General features: G+C 31.4%; 1 protein-coding gene across 1 annotated transcript in view; it reads left to right on the plus strand.

The window, feature by feature from the left end:
* Positions 1 to 2,851: 2,851 nt before the first annotated feature.
* The window catches only part of LOC126743624 (ras-associated and pleckstrin homology domains-containing protein 1), a 177,734-nt gene continuing 158,243 nt past the window's right edge, over positions 2,852 to 22,342 (plus strand). Inside the window, exon 1 of the mRNA XM_050450810.1 lies at positions 2,852 to 3,420. Coding sequence (XP_050306767.1) covers positions 3,202 to 3,420 — 219 coding nt within the window. The 5' untranslated portion in view covers positions 2,852 to 3,201. The remainder of the gene's footprint in view (positions 3,421 to 22,342) is intronic.

Consider the following 22,342-nt stretch of genomic DNA (forward strand, 5'->3'; position numbering starts at 1 on the left):
CAGAGTTGCCATTAAGACTATCACGACCTTAAAAGTAAGCTCCAAGCTTGTACTAGAGTACATAAAAGTCCTGGAAAAACTGGTGCAGGCTAGCTGCAGCGTCCAGCTCGTCTGGGTACCTGGCCATGCAGGTCATGACTTTCTTGCCAGACTGGGATCCGTGAATGTGCCGATGGGGCCATTCGTATCGCTAAATGCATAGCGGTCGCATCAATGAAGGGTCTGCTGGACAAGTGGACCCACTGAAGATGGACTGAGTCCTCTGGTATGAGACAGGCCAAAGCGCACATAGATGGGCCCTCTGCCTGTCTCACCAAAAACCTACTACGCCTAAAAAGACGCCAGATTCGGCTAGTGATAGGTCTTTTAACCGGACACTGGCACTTAAAAAGCCATCTCTCTCTCTCCTCCAGTGAAGATTTTCGTTACATCAATAGCGGCAATTCTGTCGACAAGCATAACCATAAAGTGTAAAGCTGCACCATTAGAAAACAAAACATGCTCAAATTAGATTTAATTGTTATTTAACTTTGCTATTCAAAAAAGTAGTTCATTTTTCTCGAAGAGACCTCTTAATAATAAAATTCAGAGATTGAAGGAACACAAAGTCAATGGTCTCAAATTAAATTAAAAAACATAATTTGAGACCATTGACTTTGTGTCCCTTCAATCTCTGAATTCTTATCTTTGCTATCATTTGTTCAGAAAAACCCGTTCTCTTATTAAAGTTGTCCTCCTTGAGTGAATGAGTACTGCCTGCTATGTACTAAGTAGGTCATCTCATGAGAGTTGTTACTATTTTATAATGTCTGATGATGCTTTATTAGTGAAACATGTAATCTTCGTGACATATATAAAGGGTGTTTTGAGACCGAGACTTCGTTTTTATTTTTTCTCTACTTACGTAGATCTCTTTGAGATACTGTACGAGTTCTTTTAGTGTGTCCAACTATATCTATGGATGTCTTCGTGCTAAAATATTCAACTTATAATTTAAAATTATGCGTTTCTTATATGTATATCTATGAGGCGAGGTCCGTTGTCATTGCTGATGTTTTCTCCAAATCATCCTATGATAGGATTATCCTTTTTGCTGCCAATCCTAGCATTAAGATCACCGATGATCACGATTTCTTTTCTATGAATTATTGAGATAAGGAGATCCATCAGTTGTGTTGTAATTCAGATTGAGGACGACGTTATCTGTCGCGGCATCAGCTGCAATGACCCCAAACACATAGTTCCATATTTCTATTTGCATTCCTATAATTCGCTCATTTATTTATTTTCAATTTTTCTTATTATTTTTTCACTTTCTATGTGTGGCTTTTATAGAAGTGTAGGTAATTTACTTTTTGCTCATATTATGGGCCTTTTCGTTTGGTTTCGGTTTGTGCTACAATATCCCTTTTATATTTGGAGAGGTTGAACACACCCTGAACATTCCAGGGTCCAATATTCAATATTCTTTTAGGAAACCAATCCGTTTCTGATTAGTTTTGTCCTGACTCCGAGTCAAGTTTCGAGGATTTTTTGCAATTTCTCTCTTTTAAAAGATATGCAGCAGCAAGCCCATAGTCTTAACTCCCAACCTGAAAGACCAGAATTGTTTGTCAAAGTTTGCTCTTTTAGATAGGTTGCTTTCACCACAGCTGAGGAGCCTTATCATCCTCAATTGCTGGTCCACAGGAGATTTTTTTTTTCTTCTAGCCCGACATATCTGCCAAGTCCTCCCTATCCGCTACATGAGGATGCGTCCTCTAGGCGTTACTGGTTCCCCCGAGGGCTTATCCTTATTTTTTTCCCTCCTTTTAATGTACTTGAGCCGTTTTATTGATTGCCGCCCATATTCTTTGTAACTTAAACCTAAATCGGACACTTCCTTGTCCAAACAATCATGACAGGTCTGGTACTCGAAGACGTACCTCACGACTGCTAGGGATGTATATGCCTGGTGGCCTTTTCCTCATTTATCCATGTTAACGGCTATATATAGTATTTTATATTTATTATATTTTAAACTTAAATCAAAAATAATAAAAGTACTTTATCCTTGCATTTTAGTATTTTTATTAACTCTTCAGTTATGCTAAAATTAATTTGACCCTAATATATACTCAAGAAATAATAAGCACAATTTTACAAATATATATTTTTTCTTAAAGTGTTTGTAATAAGTTTACCTTCAATCATTTTTTAATGCTACAAGCTTATTACTCTAGTGTAAACCTAGCCAAATCAATAAAGTGATGGATTTATTTAATAAGTTATTGCACTACCAATCACTGCGGGTTATATCTATCTTTATCCATTACATTTGGTTATGGCAATTTATTGTCTTCGTCACGATTGGACGTGCAGTGGGTTGTTCCTATATTTTTCTGCATGCAAGCTTTTAAATTAACAGTGGCGTAGAATATGGAATGCTTAAACGTATTTCTATAAACATATTTATGAATAGTTGAACCTGGGTAAAACAGAAGGAATAGACTAAACAGCTATTACTATATGAACGGAAGTTTTTCAAAATAAATTCTTTCTGAAGAAATATTTTTTAATCAGCCAAAGCTCTTTGATCTGTTTAAAAATAGGATAACAAACTTCGCTTAAAATTACCTTTTTAATAGAAAATCCGTTTTTTTAAAACCAAAATCTAGACATTGAATTTCATTAGCTAAAGTTGGTTAAAGTAGTTTATGTGATTTAAATTGGATACAACTTATTACAAACTGAAGAAAACTCTTGGTAGATTTTTCCTCTTAAAAAAAACTATTTATCAGTGCCCTATATTAAATTGTTATATTGTTCCACGCCACTGTACCACAGGTAAGGTGTGCAACTCTACAAAAACCGAAGGTAACCGTACACAAACTACAACACGCTATAGAACGACGGGCTCATATACAAAATGGTCAAGATTTTCAGTCAGTTCACCATCGCTATTTCTTCGTAAAACATCTGCCGTGCTTCGGTCGGTCGTCGTTTATAAATCGAACCAAGATTTTGACGTTTGGATTGACGAATTGACATTTTTATCTCCTTTTTAGTGAACCGTGTTATTTTCTTAGTGTTTATTATGGTTTTTGGACCCTGTTGTTAAATTTATTAGTCATCATTTGTCCTGACCGGATGACTCACATTGTTTTGAAGCAGTTCGAAGACATGAAGGTGAATTAAGTTGGATTAAAAAAAAAGTACAAAATGAAAAAGTTTATTTGTGGAGGAAGCTTTCGATCAAAGGTTATCGAGAAGAATGATCAGTTTAAAATCGTGAAGCTGAGCGATAATACCGAAATAAAACTGTTAAGGTCTTTGAGTCTAACTAAAGCTGATAAATCTAGAAAGATTTTTGTGCTTCCTCCCAAGGTTCCTCATAGTGTTGAAGCTAGAAAGGTGGTACTGGAATCTGCTTCAAATAAGGTAAATTAGTGGACGTAGAACGTGAAACGAATTATTTTTATGAGAACCTTTTGAATTTACGTTATCTTGGGGTATTGGCTTATAACTTTTAGGTTTGTTGGGCGCCAAAAACTCATAAATTAAATTTATTATTAAAGTATCCTTGATTATATTTAAATATGTATTAAGGATATGTTTTAATTTTTGTATTTAATTTATTTATTTATACGTTTGTTTCATGCTTTTAACTACTTATCTGTAAATAAAAAGCGTCACAGTTTCTAGTTTGTTTTTATGTGAGAGTTTTAAGGCCTTAGATTTTTACCCGATATTATTTTATACATATAGTTATACATTTGGATTAGTTGATAGATGTATCATATGCAGAACCATATAATGTTATTTTAATAAAATATAGCAACAAAATAAAGTTACAATGATAGTTTCAGTTTCCAGGTTAAACTTTTAAAATTATTACGAAATCCTATTATCCCTGCTCTGATCAGGTTAATAGATTCTGTCTTAGGAAAAGTTCTTATAACTTATACCCGAAAAACTTACACTAGGAAGAAACTAGATTGGAAACAGAAAGCTAATAAAATAATATTGCAAGAAAGGCTACGTTTTAACTTAACTTTAATTAACTTACTGAATAACAGCTGGAACATAATACTCACGTTATAAGGTTTTAGGGTATAATAGGTACTAAATATATTGTTACTTCGGAGAAAACCGTACTTTTCGGATAACCTTAAGGACCATGGTTAGGTCCTATACTGTTTAGTATTTACATTTACGATTTAGCCCAACTGAAAGCAGTTGGGCTCTAAATATCATATTTTGATTAAACTGTTTTTTATATAGAGCAAGGAATGCTAAGGGATTATATACTTAATGGCTATTGTACAGATTGTTGCTTGGCCAGATAATAATTGATAAAAATTATATCTATGCAAAACAAATGTTATTTGTTTCAGCAATTATACATATAAATGGACAGATCCAAAACTTAAGCATTAACGTAAACTTATTACAAGTAACAAACCTTTGTAGTCATCAAACTATCTATTTTCAACTTGGAATTTTAACCCTAAAAAAGATTTTATAAAAGTATTAGCATTTTCATACGTGTTATGTTTATACGCCTAAAAGTTTTTAAAAGAAAGAACTCACCACCATTATCGGACTAGAGCAAGATTTGATATGCGTATATTGTTTATTTTTTTGTCTTAAATTAATTAATTTGCTTTTTTCTAGTTTCTTTATATAATATAATCTTTTTTTATTGAACTTTTTTGAAATAACTGATTGACTTATATCATAATTGTTAACATGATTAGATTAAACTTATTGTAGAAGAATTGATTAAGAGAAAATCAGGCCTAATATATAGGGAAAGATTTTACAAAAATCAACCAAATTTTCGTTATAGCTAACTTAGATAATTTAAGTCAACTTACATTAGTAGAAAGTTGCTTAGTTTGGGTACTAGACGGTACTATTCTTGATAGTATTTTTTTTTTGTTTTTTTTTTAATTAATTTAAAAAAAATTTATACTATTTTCTCTAAATATGCTGTTGCTGTAAAAATGTGTGGGTACAAAATTTAGATAAAAGAACTCATTTACTTCAAAAAAATTTACACTCTTTAGAGAAATTTTCCTTTTAAGTATTTTGGGTCTATTGTTTTCTGATCTTACGAAACCTCATGAGGGTCCCTCATAATGGTATCAAAAATATTATTATTTTGCTGAAAAAAATATAAAATAAGTAGTCTTAAACATTACTAATAAATGCTATATTAAACAAGTAAAAATTTACTTTAAAACCTAATAATTATTTTAAAATTATTGCCATTGCTTTGTTCTATTCTTAAAATAAATAAAAAGAAAGACTGAAATAGCATTACTAATCCACTTAAAAAAAAACTTTTTCAATATTCCCTAAAATTAACTAATAATTTATCTTATGAGTTGTCAGTATTATGTCAAAACTTTTAACAGATGCGTTGCTGAATTAACCATATTTTTTAATCTGTATAGATTATTTTACTAAAAATAGTTAATTTTAAGATTTAGGTTATATACGGAAATTTAATGATAATAAAATAGGACTCTTACTAGCTAAAGAAATTTTTTACTTTAATACTCATCATTATCAGTATCACTACTTTAATACTGGTACCAGAAATACACAACCCAACGAAAAATTATTAAAAATAAATTATTATTGACACTGAAAATACAAAAGAAAATTCCAGTCAAATAACAATTGCAAAATAATTAAATAAAATTTAACAGGAAATAGTAAAACAGTTTGTTTTTAACGTTTTATAAATTTGGATGCTGCGTCAATTCGGCTCCTTAAAGCTTTATTATTTCTTGCACTACTTAGTCTTAAATCATCATAATTTTTGATGCTTTAATCATTATTCTCTATATAAACAGGATTAAAGAATTGCTTCTTTGTTTGTTATTAGTTTATATTAACAAAAATTTGTAAAGCTTTATTATGGACAATTTTAATTTCATTAAAATTTATCGCGTAAACATAAACCCTAAACTGGAATTTAGCATCTAAGTACAAATAAGACCTAGTCATTTATATATATTTTATTCTTTGTTTTGCTTAAAAAAAATACATCTTTATAGTGCTCCAGATATGGATAAATTTGTCCCTTTAAATGCTCTATATGAATATGTTAATTGAGTGTCTTAGCAACAATTAACCCTAAGTATTATATCGTACTTTTTCAATGGCAGGTAACTAATTATAATTTCTAAGGATACTTTATATTTTTTTAAAAATATTATACAGCTTGTTTTTTTTTGTATATTACTTTTTAGATAGTTATTCAATAACCATTCATAATAACATTTATCATTATTAACAATACCTTCTACCTCATTCAAATCATTACTTCTTTATAGTCAGATAAAGTATAACAGCATATACAGGGAGTAACATAAGTGATGACTTTAATTTTAAGGGGTGATTCCTTGTCATTTTTTAAGTAAAAAAGTTCATATAAACATATGTCCGGAAATACTTCGTTTTCGAGATACAGGGTGTTAAAATTTTCGATTTAAATCGATTTTTTATTAATATCTCATCAACGCATTTACCAAATTTATTGAAATCTTTACATTTTGTTAGTCACTTTATAAGGTACCTTTTGGAATTCTCACATCTGGCCTAGACATTTCAGGGGCTAAATCGGATGATTTTTTTGTAAAAAAAATATCGGTACATTTTTTGTAAGTATGATATTTTTTTTAAACAAAGCATCTAAAAATGAAACTTTTTTGTCTCTTAATTTTTTTTCGTATCTTGCTTCGTTTAGAAATAAATTTTAAAAACCATATTTTAGTTTATTTATTATTTTTTTCATTAATAACTAATTGAACCAAAACTTCAAATACAAATACAATTTAGGTTTGCGAGAATTTTATTAATTTCATTCTTTCAAATTGGATAAAAAATATGTTTTATTTAGAATCTCTCTCAAAAGATTGTTTTGCCCTAGATTATTCTTTTCTGCCTTTCTACTGCTTCAACGATACCTTGTCTGATTTCTAAAAGTTGTATTTAGTTTTTCAGCTATAGCCCCGCCATCTGAAATAACATACAAATACAATTAGTTAATTGAGTTACATATATAAGATATAGTTCAAACTCGTCAAATACAAATCATTTGTTTTATCTGAAAGCAAGAAACCACCAAAATTCTAAGCAATTTCTAAAATCTAACCTAAACCTCCCATTTAAAACCACATAAAATATATAGGTCTAAAACACCTAAAATTAGAAAAGAAAATATTTAAAACACTATATATTGTAATAATAAATAAACTATATACAGCAAGATCAACATTAAAACATTATATTTGTTTTAAAATTAACAGTTAAGAAACTCCTCTATACTATAAAAAGAGTCTTCTAACATTTTTTTTTATATTAAACGCTTTTAATGGTTAGGAAGCCTATTAAATAGCTTAACTGCAATATATTGTGGGCTGTCTTAGCACTTTCCCAGGCGACAAATCACGGGAACACAGTTTGTGCTATTTCTGGTATAATAGTCATATACATTATTATATTGCAAAGGTTATTCTCAATTTGCTTTATATAAGTCTTTTGAACGGAATCATGCCATATGCTTTTTCTATCATATCCTTTGGGAGTTAGCCGTTTATTTTTTGTTAACATCTACCAACTCAATAATTTTTTACTAAAAAACTTTCGTTTCTAGAGGTTTGCAATCATCTGAAATGCGTTTAGATATGTATTATATATTAACGAAAAAAGATTTTATTCAAATCCTTTGGGAGTTTTGGAAGCCTTTTTCATCTTTTTTAACATTCGACTTTTTAATTATATTTCACAAAAAAAACTTAGTTTGTAACTACCATAAAACGATTAAGTTATTTATTGTTAATATCTGGACCAACAATTGTTAAAATTTCTTGGAAATTCTAGCAGATACGGGCATTATATCGATTAAATAAAAGCGGATGCGGACTATAGATAGGTTGCTGGCAAACGACATTTGCTGCGTTCTTGATTTTGGTTGCTGGTTATATCAACTACACTCTTACTAACTTCACACACATTATTTCTGCGGTGTTTACTAGTTCGAATAAGCGAAAAATTCACCAGAATATAATAATATACTAAGCTACAAATTTTTGTTAATATTTCTCTAAAAAAATAAGGGAAAAAGCTTAATTTTAGTACTCAAATAGTTGTTCAGAAATATGTCGTCTTTTATAATATTATAACCTATAAGGATGACAACTAACTCGCCTGTGAAAGGAACTATTAGAATTTCCCTTTTCTAATATATGTGACCCATTTCAGGTTTCTTTATTATTTTTCAGCAAAAGGAACGGTTTTAATTTTATTAATAATTAAAAAAATGCATTGAAATCAACATAAAGTGCAATTGCAAAATACCTTTATTTAGAGAATGTTTCCGGGCGAAATGTGCAGCGTTGTTATTTTGTGTGGAAATTTGGTAATTAAAAGAATCCAAACTAAAAATATTAATTATTATTAGTGATTAGTACAAAATAGATTTGGTTATTAAACGAATTGCACTCTTTTTTTTGCTTCATAATAAATAATGCAATTTAGCTTCTACTAATTACAATAATTTATTATATCGCTTTATTTTCTTCTGTTAAAATTGAGTAGTCACTGACTACATAGAATACTAAGCATGATTATCAACAAAATATTCCCCTCTGTCCCATGTATAGATGTTCGCTCAATCCAGAATAGCTCATGTCTATTCTAGTGTATTCAATGTTCTATATAGCTTATGAAGTAGTCGCTAATAATACTTACAATCAAAAGGCTTACTAAAATCACAGAACAGGGCCGAAAGATAAAGCCGGTCACTGCTCAAGCATAGCATGTATCCAAACTGACAATCCGAAAAGGGTTTACTTGTTTCAGAGAAGTGAACAATCTTTTTCAAAAAGTTGTAGTTGGCTAATACTTTTTCAAAAATTTTGGAAATAACGGAAAGAGATGGACCTGTATCTCCTATTTTAAAAATTGGAAAAATTAGAGCTCTTTTAAAGCTAGAGTCAAAAACTTTTTCGTATATGTACATATTTATTAGTTTCGTTAAGGGAACTATAATTCTTGATTGATAGTATTGTGTTAACACTAAACACAGCTCGTTTTCTTTTTACGGTTATTTGCTGTATCCCTAACATCATGAGAATTAAAATTATCAGAGTTAATACCAGATCTAGAAGAAAAAAAATACGCATCCTCACAGAGAGTTTTCTAAATCGGTCCTCTGCAATACGTTCATAAACGTATTAATAAACCTCTCAGGATTTATTGTACTTAGCTTAGAATTAATAATAATCTACATTGATATAATTATATATATTGTCCTATTGAATTGCTTATAGACCGCACCTTAAGCATTAAAGTTTCCCTCATTTATTTAAGATCATTAGAGAAATTATCTTTGTTTGGGTCATTTCATTTCTTTCTAATTTTCTTTTCTGGAAATGCTTGCAGAAAAGCATGTTCCAACAAAGAATTAAAATATTGGACTTCTCGTCAGGGTTAATATGTTTAAGTTAAATAAAATCCCATGAAACATTTTCCACAATTTTAAAAATTTCATTAGTAGATTTGTTTGATGTCATTGATTAAATTGTCTGAGTGATAGGTCTGCAAATAGGTTTTATGAAATATACTGAGGACTTTTTAGAAAAATTGGCTTTGACTTATTGACCCTGATGAATTGAAACATGTAACTCTACTATTTTTGAAAAAAAACTTTCATGTCAAAAATTAACAAAAGCATTATCGAGACAAGAAGCTCTACATGTTGGATCAAAGATGGGCCTGCTAAGCTCATAGCTTTCTACAAGGTAAATAACCTTTAAGGTGTCAGGGTCACCCGTGGCATCTCCTACCCCAAAAGAAACAATGAACTGTCCGACCGAAACAATTTGCTTTTAATGGCTTATTTTACAAATCATACCCTTCAATGCTTCTAGGAAAGTGCCAAGTTTGCCACTAGAAGTTCTATATAAACAAACTAAATATATATTTGAATTATCTAAAAATAAAGCAATTACCTCGATACGTTTTTCTACATTAAAGCGGTTAAATTCAGTACATTAAAATCAAATGACTCTCTTACAAGAATTGCTGATCTTCCTCCTCTAAACTCACTTCGGCAAGTGTAGGCAGCAACGATGAATCCATTTGCACTCAGAGATATTATACCTTCTTCAGACAACCAATGTTTCGACAAAGTACTTTGACATCCATGTGAGCCAAGACGGTTTTAAGTTGATGTACCCTGTTCCATCGACTGGATATTATGGTGGAGAACCTTAACCCTTATGTGACTGGGAAAAAAACACCTTCTAAGGACGGCGTGGGTACCCGGGTACCTACTATGTATTTTATATAAAGCCGTGGCTTTTTCTATGAATTTCTTCCCTTAACTATAAACATGCACATCTGTGTGGGCTTTTCCCTATCTCTGGCGCCTCGGACTATTTATGTTTTTGCACAAGGTCAGTTCATATTCGTCAGTAACGCGTTGTACCTACTTGAGAAGAGTTTCAATTACGTTAAATCTAAGGTATTTTTTATACGTTAAAATGTCGGATAGTGAGGCCAGTCCTAGTCGAAGCGATAGTGCAAGAGAAAGATGGCGGAAGACAAGGTAAAACAAATATATTTTATATTTTTACATAATAGGTAAAATGTCAAAGTTAATACAGAGTACAAAAGGAGGAAAATTAAATAATAATAGGAATATTATAATAGGTTGACCTATTCGGAATTAGAAGAAGCCTTAGAACACCTAAGTGATGAAGAAGAAGAGCCATTTATTGCTTCTGATGAAGAGGAGTATATTCCACAACTGTCAGATGGAGAGGGCGAGGATTCTGATGTTTAAAACGATCCTATTGTAGAGCTAGAAGATTCGGAGTCTGATGATGATGATGACGTTCATCCAGATTTTGCTTCACAATTCCATTGGACTAGTAAAGATGGCACTCAGTGGAATGACTCACCTACACCACAACTACAAACGGTAGATCGAAATATTTTGCGTGAAAAAAGTGGTGCACCAGCCTTAAGTCGTTTATATACGCCCAAAGACATTTTCAAAACTATTATATACCCAGAAATGTGTACCCTGATTCTAAAATTTAGCATTAAAAAAGGGAATAGAGTTACGGAGGAATATAACCAAAGGTTATTGGCAATAACTAAGGCGCCGAAAACATTTTCTCCAAAAGTATTTATTCCATTTACTGATGTAGAACTAGATGCATTTTTCAGAATTCAAATTACTGGCTTACATAGGTTCAATAAAGAACATATTTCTGAAATGTGGAAGATGGATTCGCTCCCTTTGTTTCGCGCAGCTATGCCTCGTGATGGCTTCAAAATGTTTCTAAGATTTATTCGGTTTGATGACCAGAATACGCGTATAGAACGTGCAAAGACAGATAAAGCAGCTCCAATTCGAGATATCTGGATTATGCTGAATTCAAATTTGGCAAAAAATTATCGGCCAACAGAGTGTATTACAGTAGATGAACAATTATTTCCATATAGAGGATACACTAAGTTTACCCAGTACATTCCCGCGAAACCAGCGAAATATGGAATAAAGGTTTTTTGGGCTTGTGATGCGATAAATTCCTATCCTCTAAAGGGTCAGCTATATACCGGAAAACCACCAGGTGGTGAACGTCAGGCAAATATTGATGAGAGAACAGTGTTGGACTTAGTTGCCCATTTTTGCATTCAACAAAGATGCTACATTATGCTCTTATGTTCCAAAAAAAAAACAAGGCAGTGATTTTTTTATCAACTATGCACACAACGGGCGAAGTAGATAATACTTCTGTTGCAAAGCCTGAAGTTAACAGATATTATAACAAAACTAAAGGCGGTGTTAAAGGTGTGCTATGGACCAAATGCTATGTGAATATACTGTCAAACGTAGAACAAATCGCTGGCCATTAGCATTTTTTTTCAACATAATTGACGTTGCTAGTTTAGCTTCTTATTGTATATACAAGGAACCTAATCCTTCTTTCAAAGCTACTGATCAACGTCGGCGATTTTTTAAAGATTTTGGTAATGTGCTGAGTTTGTCAAGTGTAAGAAACACATAAGATCCCAAAGATGCAAAACATAAGATCCCAAATTCTAAAAGTTGTTGGTAATCATTTTACACGTCAGGCTATAGAAATGGTACTTCACCGACGAATGCCTGTTCCTTTAGATAATCCAGTTAGAGAACAAGCAGTTTGTGAACGAGATGCATCTGGACGTGTAAAGGTGGTTGGTAGTTGCCAAATATGCCGAGAGCGAACCCATAACCAGAGAAAAACTCGTAAAGCCTCTAAATCGTGCTCCAAACCAATTTGTAATGAGCATTCATTGTAATGTCAAACTATTTGTCAAAACTGTAATTGATAAGTAATGTTTTTTAGTGTTTTTAAGTGTTTGTTTGCTATGTTGCGTTAATTTGTACCTCACTGTAATTTTCTATGACTTCTAATTACTTTATATATAATAAAACATATGAATTTAACTCTTAAAAATTAGTATTATAAACATAGTATAGGTACCCGGGTAACCATCCAGTCAACTATGGGTGAAAATTTTTTACACCTTATTTACTTTGAAAATAAAAAAAAAATTATTTCAAATTTTAACAATAACTTTAAAAAACCAAATTAAGAAATGTCAGAAAAGTACAAGCTTCATCGAAGGTGAGTTAAAAAGATATTCATATCTGAAAACTGAAAAGGTACCCAGGTACCTTTCCAGTCACATAAGGGTTAAAGAGATTTAGTTTTTCATCAGTGGCGATTTCACTGATATATTTTATTACTTCATTTAATTGTTTTATTGATTTAGTTTACTGATTTACTTCATTTTAATCTGCTTACACTTGTTTCCATTATCCATATTGGATAATTTAAGACAAGATTGTTTTCGTCTTTTATTTCTGGTAATATATCTGTGATAAACAAAAATGTCTTTTTTGGCACTGCTTTTAAGTAGCCTTTTTAGAAGTTTTCCCCTTTAATGGTTTGAGTCCAGTATTTTGATTGGGGCATAATTTTTCTTTTTTAAGATTTAAGATTTTAAGATCAGCATTATTTGTTAATTGTGATCAAATAATAAAAAAGTTTTTTTTTTCAACCACATGACAATAATATAGACTTGACTTGGAAACAAAAAATTACCATATTTGTATTTATATTAGACACTATCTAACAGTACCGATAATTATACTGTATACATTTCCTATTCTACCTGCTAAGGTGTTAACAAAATCAACTCATCCACTAACTGCTTATACAAAGTTCATTCCAGTTATACAACTAGAAAAAGCCGTTGTTATAGGCACCATTTTAACAGTGACAAGTCCACCTTAAAAAGATTTATTATAAATAATAGCTTTGTCAAGCATGTTACTCTAGGCCATAAAATAACTATTGGGTGGGCCATTTCGTTTACCCGAGTCCAACCTCTCATTCAGGGTTGTTACTACGAATTTTATGACCGTGGAGATTAGAAATTCTTTTGCTAAGTGGTATTTGGGGCGTTAAAAAAATATAATTTGATTTTAAAGATCAAAGTGGAAGATCTGTTAAGTGGAATTTGAACCCTTAAGTTTTATAGATAAAGCCACAAAGAATACAGGTAACAACTAATGCGAAGTAAAAAGTCAGATGTTCTATATTAGCTTATGCACAATTTTGTTTAATATACAGTTAACTATTATATTTAATTAAATTAAGATTAAAGAAGAATGTTTTTAATTATGAACTTTTAAAGTCTTCTTACATGTAAAAAAAATTGATATAGATGGTAAGTTATACGTTGATAGGTTAAATATAAAAAAAATAAATTACCTAATAATCCAAGCAACACATGATAATCAAACAAACGTTTATTTTTGACTTACACCAGATGTTCATTTTTGGTTGAACTTCAACTATAAATATCGGATAAAATGTTCGCGTGATATACGAGGAATTTAATATTGTGTTTGTTTTATTCACGTTTAACAAGAAGGTTTACTACATGTTATTAGTAATATAATTACTATTAATTAATATAGTATAATTATTATTTCATAAAAATCAAACGTTTTAAAGACATTTTTCGACGTACAAAAAAAAACTAATGTTTACCCATGGCGTTCATAAGGGATTTATAATAAATAATATTTAATTAAAAAAAGCACACCACTGCATTTTTCCAAAATAAATTTTATTTCTTAAATCCTTTATTAGTTTTGAGCAAATTTGTATTTTTGATTTTATTAAATTTTTATATTTTATTTGGTATAATAATTATACCAAATAAGAAAAAACAATGAAATGTGAAAAAAAAATTTTAAACCTGTATGAAATAATAATTATTATTGTTTCATACACGCAAATGCATTTTTTCTGTAAGATATTCCAATACTACACTATAAGATATATAGGTGGATAAAACTATATCGTATTCTACCCAGTGGCGTATGTGATCATTTTATCACATATTTGAGATGTAGTGATCGAGTGTAAAGACTAGCTATGTAAATCCCTTGTCAACTTTTTTAAATGCTGAAATTTTCTCCCTTGTGTAATCAGAATCATATATGATATACTTATATTCTACAGTTTTATAAATATACCTTAACCATATACGTTTGTATTATATAAATAATATACCAACAGTTTATATATTAACCTTACCCAATATCAATCTCACCCTTACCACCTCCCTTCCACTCCACACTATTTACCAAAAAGAAATTGTTTTCAAAAATCATTGTTTCCAAAATAATACGCATAAATAACAGCTGGTTTGGTCATCATTATATACAGGGTGTCCCGTAAATAGTGGTCCAAATAAAAACTCCTAATAGATTGGACTATTTCCAATCAGAATAATCCAACATTGCTCGAAACGAAAGTGTTACAGTTTTGGAGATATTTTGATTTTTGCGAAATTTTAAGAAATACCTACCTGCAGTTTCTTTATGGTGTGTCACTAAATGAAAAAAAAATCACAATTTCTTCGGTTGGATATTATTTGCCAATAGATGCGCTTTATGATGCGTATCAAAATTTTTCAGTTATGCAAATATTTTTCACAGGAAAAATTTTTGAAATTGCAATATAAATAAATCCTACCCTAACCGGTAGATCGGACGTCTAGGACCTATACTGTGGCCCCCACGGTCACCTGACCTAAATTCTCTTGATTATTTTTTTACTGGGGATGCCTCAAAGAAATTGTATACAGGAGACCCATACAAAACATTGAAAATCTGCGCGAGCGCATCCAAACTACTGCTCAAGAGATAAATAGAGCTGGCCACGCTCAACGGATTTAGCGATCCTTTATAAGAAGGTGTAGGGCGTCTATAGCAGCAGAAGGTGGTGGCCATTTTGAACAACTTTTGTAAAATTGCAAAACACAAATAAACCGAATTAATTTGCATCGAAAAAAAAAAACGTTTTTTTTTTCACAAAATAGTTCTTTCGGCATTAAAACAACCATTTTTCTTTTTGAGGTTAACAAAAAATTCAAAAAGTTTTTGTCTTTAATACGGCATGGGATAAATAAATTTTTACGCTAATGGGCACCAAGATTCTATTATTATTTTAGTGCGTCATAGGACTTCAACCTTTTTGAAAAGAAAAAAAAAATCCGATATTGCAATTTCAAAAATTTTTCCTGTGAAAAATATTTGCATAACTGAAAAATTTTAATACGCATCATAAAGCGCATCTATCGGCAAATAATGTCCAACCGAAGAAAGTGTGATTTTTTCTTCATTTAGTGACACACAATAAAAAAACTGATTCCAGGTAGGTGTTTCTTAAAATTTCGCCAAAATCAAAATATCTCGAAAACCGTAACAATTTCGTTAGAGCTATGTTGGATTATTTTAATTGGAAATAGTCCAATCTATTAGGAGTTTTCATTTGGACCACTATTTACGGGACACCCTGTATGTATGTATTATTAATAAATATTTAATACAAAAACATTGGATATTATGGACGAAAAACGGTGATTTTTCAAAAAATGTCTTACTGGGCAAATGTTTGGGGTGGGTGGGGGGATAAGGGTTGTGTTGATAAAAAATAATGTTTTGCAGAAAATATATATTTAATATTTAATTTAATAACAATGTTTGTTTAAATTTTATAAAATTTTATCTATAAATATTCAGTATAAAAACAGCGTTATTAGATTGGATAATAAAAACGAAGAACAGTGATTTTTTAGAAGAACTTTATCAAATATTTGAGCTGTAGTAATTAAGTTTAAATACTAGATATGTAAATCCCGTAACAATGAAATTTTTTCCCTTTTGTAAACAGAATTGAATATCATATATGTTTATTCTATACTATATAGGGTTGATAAATATACCAAAACCAAAAATTAAAAAAAAAATCGGTGAATAAATATATATTTAACGATAATAATATATGATGTGTTGCTTGGGAATTCCTAGTACCAATTTAACATTATTTATATATGAATACTTTGTAGTTGATAAATGTCCTCATCATATTGTTCCTTGCTGTTGAATTTATAGTGCTTGCTGATATTCGATTATTATCTTTCTTAATATTACTTTTTTTTATTTCAGGTTAGTATCGTCAATAAGTCAAAGAATAGAGATATAAGTAGTAAGTAAATTAATGTTATAAGTTTAAAAAAAAAACATACGTTCCTTCAAGTAAAGCTAGATATTTAACGTTAGTTTTAAAAATCCTGCCTATTTAAAAATTTGAAATGAGGAAACTAATAACAAACTCATTGTGAGTAATTTTTCCTATTCATCGCTTTTCTGTATTTTTTAGGTGTGTACTTTCAAATAGTAATTTTTTGTAATTTTATAAACTCAAAAAAACGAATTTACTTAAATCACAAAAAAGATAGTTTTGATAAAATTTGAAAAGGAATACCTCTAACTATAAATTTCAATAATATTAAAAAATAAGTGAATTTATAAAACTTAGCTATAATACATTTTAGTTAAATCTTAATTAATCTTAAATTTGTAAAAATTCGCTAGATGTACTGTAGAAATATTACTTTTAAATGAGAGATAAATTAGATTTGTTAAATATAAATTTACAGATAGCTAGTTAGAACTTTATTCATTTAGAGTGATTTTCTTTTGTGAGACTAGAGGCGAAACTTAGGTATAACTCAATTAAGCAAATATTAAGTTAAAATGATAATTTGAACGAAGATAAATGAAAAACATGAATGATGGAAGCCTATTATTTATTAAAAGCCGATATGAAGTTAATTAAGAAAATATAAAAAAAATTATCCTTAGACAAAGCTGTCCCAAAGAATAATTATATATTTTAAAAATAATATGATAAGAAGCATGAATTCAAAGTCAAAAGCAGAAAAAAAAAGGATTTCTTTGGTCTCTGAGATGCAAGCAGTAACCATTGCTATTACATAACATACATGTTTCATATTTAAAAGACTCAGTATCAAGGTTACGTCTGCTACCTGACACCGTATAGCGCCTTTAAGTCGCCTAAAAACCCGTTCTTCGATCGCATTTCATCAACCCAAGAAGAGCAATCGAAGAAGGAATGCTGCAAAAAAATGCACATAAAAATATTACGTGCGTGTAACTAATTCCTTTACTCCGTGGTTCCTGTTGTTTTATTTTTAGTACCAGTATATGGTGGTACGATTTTACTGTCGAGCGTAGGCTCAAATGATACCATTGCCTCTTTTAGCTGTGACAAATGTTGTTTTGATATTACTTGATAATGTGGCAGGTGGTTAATATACTTCTATTTGCAATTATTATTTTGCAACGCAAAAAGTATTATAAAAAGTGACACATTTTAAATTATATATTTTATCTTTAAGCAGTTTACTTTCAATTGCTCTATATTGAGCTTAAACTAAACATTTTCCAATAAAAAACACAAGTTTTTGCAGATGCCTGGGTTGTTTGGTTTGCCTTGACCAAAGATTTCATTATATGTAAGCTCTGCGATGACTGGTTTACCAAATTGAAAATTAGGAAATAATGTACGTACAATAAAATTTATGTCAAACCTAAATATCAACTTTCTTAAGATCTCATTCTTCTTTAGGTTTTATTGTTGCTCGTATTTACTTAGAAATATTACAATACTAGAGATTATATGCTAGGGATTGTCCATATTCCTGACAAGGAAGTTTCCAAGGTTGACAATTAACCTATATCATGGTAAAATCTTAAGGGAACCATTTTGACCAATTTGGGTTGACAGACCATCTTGTCGGAAAACCCTATATAGGTCTGTTGTAAGCTTAATTCATAGTCTTACCTAGGGCAGTTTTAAAGAATCAGACTAAAGAGCTTTTAGGGTTTTCTGGGTCTTAGGTAATTTTTCCTTTAATTTATTTAATATTTAACCGTGGTTGAAGCCAAGATATACCCCACCTGGTCCTGGATATTCTGACATCTTTTATAGGGCTTAGTTTTGCCGGATTATATTATCCAACCGACTGAAGTAACGCTGTCTTTCTTGAGGCACATCAGTTGGGCCATCTAGTTGTCTTTCAAGGCGAGGACAATATCATCATAACATTTAACTCACATAACTTTAACAACAACGGACAACTCACACAATTTCTAAAATTAAGAAATTTATAATTAATATTTGACTAATGACACTGAATTTTAATTAAATTTGTGTAGATTTCGTCTGTAAATTTTGGGAACTGAATAAATACGTATATAGGTATATGTAAAACAAAACTTGCATAATGTTTAATTACGCGTGAAGTAAGACTTTTTTTATCATTTTGATCCATGTTAAAATTATATTCTCTTTTTTTTTGTTGTAATATCGGACATTAAGATCGAGGTTAAATTAGTTCGACAAATGTGACATTTTCTTGTCATCCTTAGGAACACTAATGTTGGGTTTAACGTTAACATTTGCATTTTATTTTTTATACGATCCAACTAAAGGTCACCGTAAATCCTGGAACTTAGAAATGGGTGTTATTAGAAAAACCAGGCAACAAAGTTGGCACCCAACATGGGGCAGTTTATTTTTTAAAGAGGTTTTCTTAGGAGAAATAGATTATTTTATAAAGAATTACAGTAATTGAATAATCTTTGATTTATTATTTTTGTAAATTTTCTTTAATTACATTTTTGGTAATTTGATTATGTAAAATATTTTTTATATAAACTTCTGCTTAGTATAAATATTTTTTACAATTTTTTTATTTTGTTTTTTTTTTTTAATTTTTTAAAGATCTTTCCATGCGCAATACTAAAGTTAGTTAATATTAATTAGTATTGTTAGGTTATTTACTGGTCTTATTCCTTTTGATTTCATTTGTTCTTCTCGTCTTGATAAGATTTGCTTATATAATGAGACTTGGTTTATTGACTTTTCCTTGGGAGAGGGCATGGGTATCCTTTGGACACTTAATTATAGATTTTTTTTTTATTTCTCTTAGTTCCTATGTTAGTTCCGTAATATACATGCCGAAAGCGGGGCGACCAATCGCCGAGGCATCTTCGCTCAGGCTAATAACAACCGTGACGTCCTTTCTGTTAAAAATCCTGGAAAAGGTCATTGATAGACATATCTGAAATGGAGAAACGTGCGCTTAATGTCTACAATATGCCTATTAAGCAGGTAAATCAACAAACTTAGCTCTTAACAATCTTGTAATGAGCATTATTAACTCGCTGAAACAAAAGAAACTGACAATCATGGCCTTCTTAGACATAGAAAGGGTTTTTAACAATGCACTGCCACGCTTACTCTATTTATTGACAGCGGCAAGAAGAGTCCGCCCTCTTATCTGCAACTGGATCAAAGCCATGCTAAGTGACCGAAGAATAACGATTACCTTACAGCACGAGCCTGTGTACTTCAAAGCCGCGCGAGGTTACGCTCAGGGAGGGGTACTATCTTCTCTCCTGTGGTTACTACTCGTTGATAACCTGTTGGCCATAATTCGACTATGGAAGGTCGAAGTCCAAGCTTACGCAGATGATCTGGTAATCCTGTTAAAAGGAAAAAATTAGAAAGCAATGTCAACAGCACTACAAGAAGTTCCGAACATCATTCTAAAATAGTACGAGAGGAAGGAAATGTTCATTAATCTGCATAAAATGGTAATAGTGCCATTCACCAAAAAAAGAAATATGGGCAAACTCAAACTGCCAATCCTGAGAGGTGAAACCATCGAATTTGCAACGGAGGCGTAAACTATCATGGGGTAATCTTAGATAGAACCCTTGACTGGAACTCGCGTATTGAAAAAACAAGGAAGCCAAAATTTCTTTATGGACCTAACGTAGGATATGCGGCAAAACCTGCGAAATATATGCTGGACTGACCTTGGACTGACCCCTCTGCATATATACCTGTAGGGGGAAGCCATTAGAACTACTTACAGACTGCACCTTGTCATAAATGGCATCTCGGCAAACAAAGTATAGATGGAATCTACTGAACTGGTTGAGAAGGTGTGCAATAACAGCACACTTGGTATGCTATCAGACTTAATGCCAAGAAAACTGCTAAACGCAAGTTTATAATCGGTCAATATACCAGACCGAGCGGACTTGATCAGAAACGGATGAAACTAGAAAAAGTGGACATTCGAGTATATTCAGACGGCTACTACAGATTGAAACGAATTTTGGAGTAGGAGCTGAAATATACTGTATTAACCCAAGAACAAAAGTATATATCTGCCTTAGAACTCATCAATTTTTCAAGTAGAAGTGCATGCCTATGAAATCTGTTCAAGAATGCTTAGCAAAATAAATTTTGAAAACAGAATCTATTTGTGAAAACTACCTAACAGGCCCCTGAATCCCTGCCCTAACAGGGATTCCGGGACATGCTGGGCTTACATGAAATAAGGCGGTTGACAAGTCAGCCAAAAAAAAAGAGCAGAATCCAACCTGATAGGTCCAGAATCAGCATTACAGGGAGGGATTACCAGGAAACAACCATGCGAAGGGTTTCAGACAGGATGCATCAAGGAAGAAACAGATACTATAAGGGAAATTAACAGAAACCTAAAATCCTAATCGGAATGAATATCGGCCACTGCAGACTACGCCACCTCATGAAAAGGATTAGTTTGGCGGAAGTCTCCGACTACGCATGGAGAAGGATAAGACTGCAAATTACATCCTATGCAGATCAGGCAGGCCATCTTTGGCAATGCCTTACCCAAGATGGAAAGGCATCTTGAGACTACTTATCGCAAACAAATTATCGAACTCTTAAAGAGCACGGACTTGATCGGGAAAGGATAAACAAATGGAGGGACACAGGGTGCACCCCTCACAACAAACCCAACCTAGTTCCTTTTTTTATTTATAATTATCTAGGTGGTGAAGAACTAAAATATAAGTTACATAGTCGCGGTCCTTCATTAAACTTTTTTCATTAAAAAGTGGTCTAATCTTTGTGTGAGTCAATACTGTTGGAACGGGAGAAGCGTATTGTTTCCTCCTAGTTCTAATATCTTCGATTCAGATAGCCAACTTTGCCTTTGTCGCAGTAACTATCCATTGAACGTGATAATAAAAATCTCGAACCACATTATTGCAATGGCCTTTTTTATTTTACACTAATAAACTACCAGCAATTACCGTAACAGTAGCCACTTCATTTCACGAATACTGAAATACAGGAGACAAACTCGTGATTTCAAATAATTTGATTGCTTTGAGTGACGAAAAACTTACACCTGTTGAGCAACTTTAGGAAAAACATATTAAATCCCATATTTTTGCCGTGTCGATTTCACAATGAAAGGTTGCTGAGCAGTCAAATAACTTAAATATATTTGCAATAAATATAGGTATTTAATTAGGATTTCTTATTAAATTAAACTTAAATATTCTGACATCAAATAAAGTTTTAGACTAAAAAACCGTAACAAAATATAAAGATTAAATCATTATCACATTACTAACTTAGTGCTTTTCAATTTAAGTAATACTTCCAGACATGGAAAAAATTCTCACGCTTAAAAAGATCCGCAAACTAAATCGTCAGTGATTTTTAGCACCGATACCCAAAATTATGTGGGGCAGGTATATTATTTTGTGGAATGCGCTTGCCCTTTGGCCATTGTCTCGTGTGAATCAGGAGATCGCGATGGGAATTATGAGAATCTCCTCTCGGTATGGAGCTAATTTATGCAAAATGTTTTGCCGGGATCAACGCGTTTAAAAAATTATCACGATTTAATTAAGTTAGTCTAGATGATATCTTAGTCAGGACGGCTGCTTGTCAAGGAATTAAGTTCATATATTCACGGTATATGAATAAATTAATAATAAAAAACGCAAAAACTATATTGCTCGGTGATTGTGTTATATTGCAAA

This window comes from Anthonomus grandis, chromosome 13 (assembly GCF_022605725.1).
Source record: "Anthonomus grandis grandis chromosome 13, icAntGran1.3, whole genome shotgun sequence".
NCBI lineage: Eukaryota > Metazoa > Arthropoda > Insecta > Coleoptera > Curculionidae > Anthonomus > Anthonomus grandis.